At 42.2% G+C, this 836-nt stretch overlaps 1 protein-coding gene across 1 annotated transcript; it reads right to left on the bottom strand.

Moving 5' to 3' along the window:
* Nucleotides 1-313: 313 nt before the first annotated feature.
* LOC107577467 (ADP-ribosylation factor 1-like) lies at nucleotides 314-828 on the bottom strand. Its single transcript, XM_016263539.1, has 2 exons — nucleotides 610-828; nucleotides 314-527 (listed from the first exon to the last, which is right to left on the bottom strand). Exons 1-2 carry the CDS (start codon nucleotides 826-828, stop codon nucleotides 366-368), a joined length of 381 nt encoding a protein of 126 aa, XP_016119025.1. The 3' UTR covers nucleotides 314-365.
* Nucleotides 829-836: the final 8 nt, after the last annotated feature.

The following is an 836-nucleotide window of genomic DNA, read 5'->3' as shown; positions in this document are numbered from 1 at the left end:
AAGCACAATAAAATAATACATGTGCAAGATTCAAATGAGACCTGACAGAGTTTACAGAAGCGACGTTCTTAAAACTCTTTCCAATGACTCGAACAGTAAGAACGGGGAAAAAAAGACAGATAAACTATGAAAGACTAAATCTATTTTGCATAATGGTGCTCAAAAAGCTGCCTCCCAACAAAAAACTATTTACATTAAAACAAGAGAGCAACACTTTGACAACGTTCTTCCCGTTGTAGGGCCCTATTCTTCCGTGTTAATGGGGTTTGAAATGAGCGCAGCTTCCAGCACCGTTTCTTTAAAAACAAAAGAGTAAAGCAAGTGTTGAGAATATCGAACTAAGGAAGATCAGTACAGTGAGGTCATTATTTCTGGTTTTTCAGTTGATTGGACAACCAGTCGAGTCCTTCATAGAGGCCGTCGCCGCTTGTGGCGCATGTGGCCTGAATGTACCAGTTCCTGTGCCGGAGCGAATGCAGCCCCAGCTTGTCCGTGATTTCTGCAGCGTTCATGGCATTCGGTAGGTCCTGTCGGATAAACACATTGTCAAATGCATAAGAACGTACAACTGGAAAGAAGTGCATGTAATCAGTTGAAAGCTGTTAGTACCTGTTTGTTGGCAAACACGAGCAGGACTGCTTCCCTGAGCTCATCCTCAGCCAACATCCTCATCACCTCCTCTCGTGCTTCATTCACACGCTCTCTGTCATTGCTGTCAACCACAAAGATCAGACCTAACAAAAACAAAAAAAAGCTGATTAATGGACTGGTGTGAGTGACTGAAAGGGCTAAAAATGGAACTGACAACAGATCAATAACACAAAACATTTTGTATA

Source organism: Sinocyclocheilus grahami, unplaced genomic scaffold (genome assembly GCF_001515645.1).
Source record: "Sinocyclocheilus grahami isolate Dianchi unplaced genomic scaffold, SAMN03320097.WGS_v1.1 scaffold6140.1, whole genome shotgun sequence".
NCBI lineage: Eukaryota > Metazoa > Chordata > Actinopteri > Cypriniformes > Cyprinidae > Sinocyclocheilus > Sinocyclocheilus grahami.
Note: the sequence above shows the minus strand (reverse complement) of the source record. Positions and strands in the feature narration are given on the sequence as shown.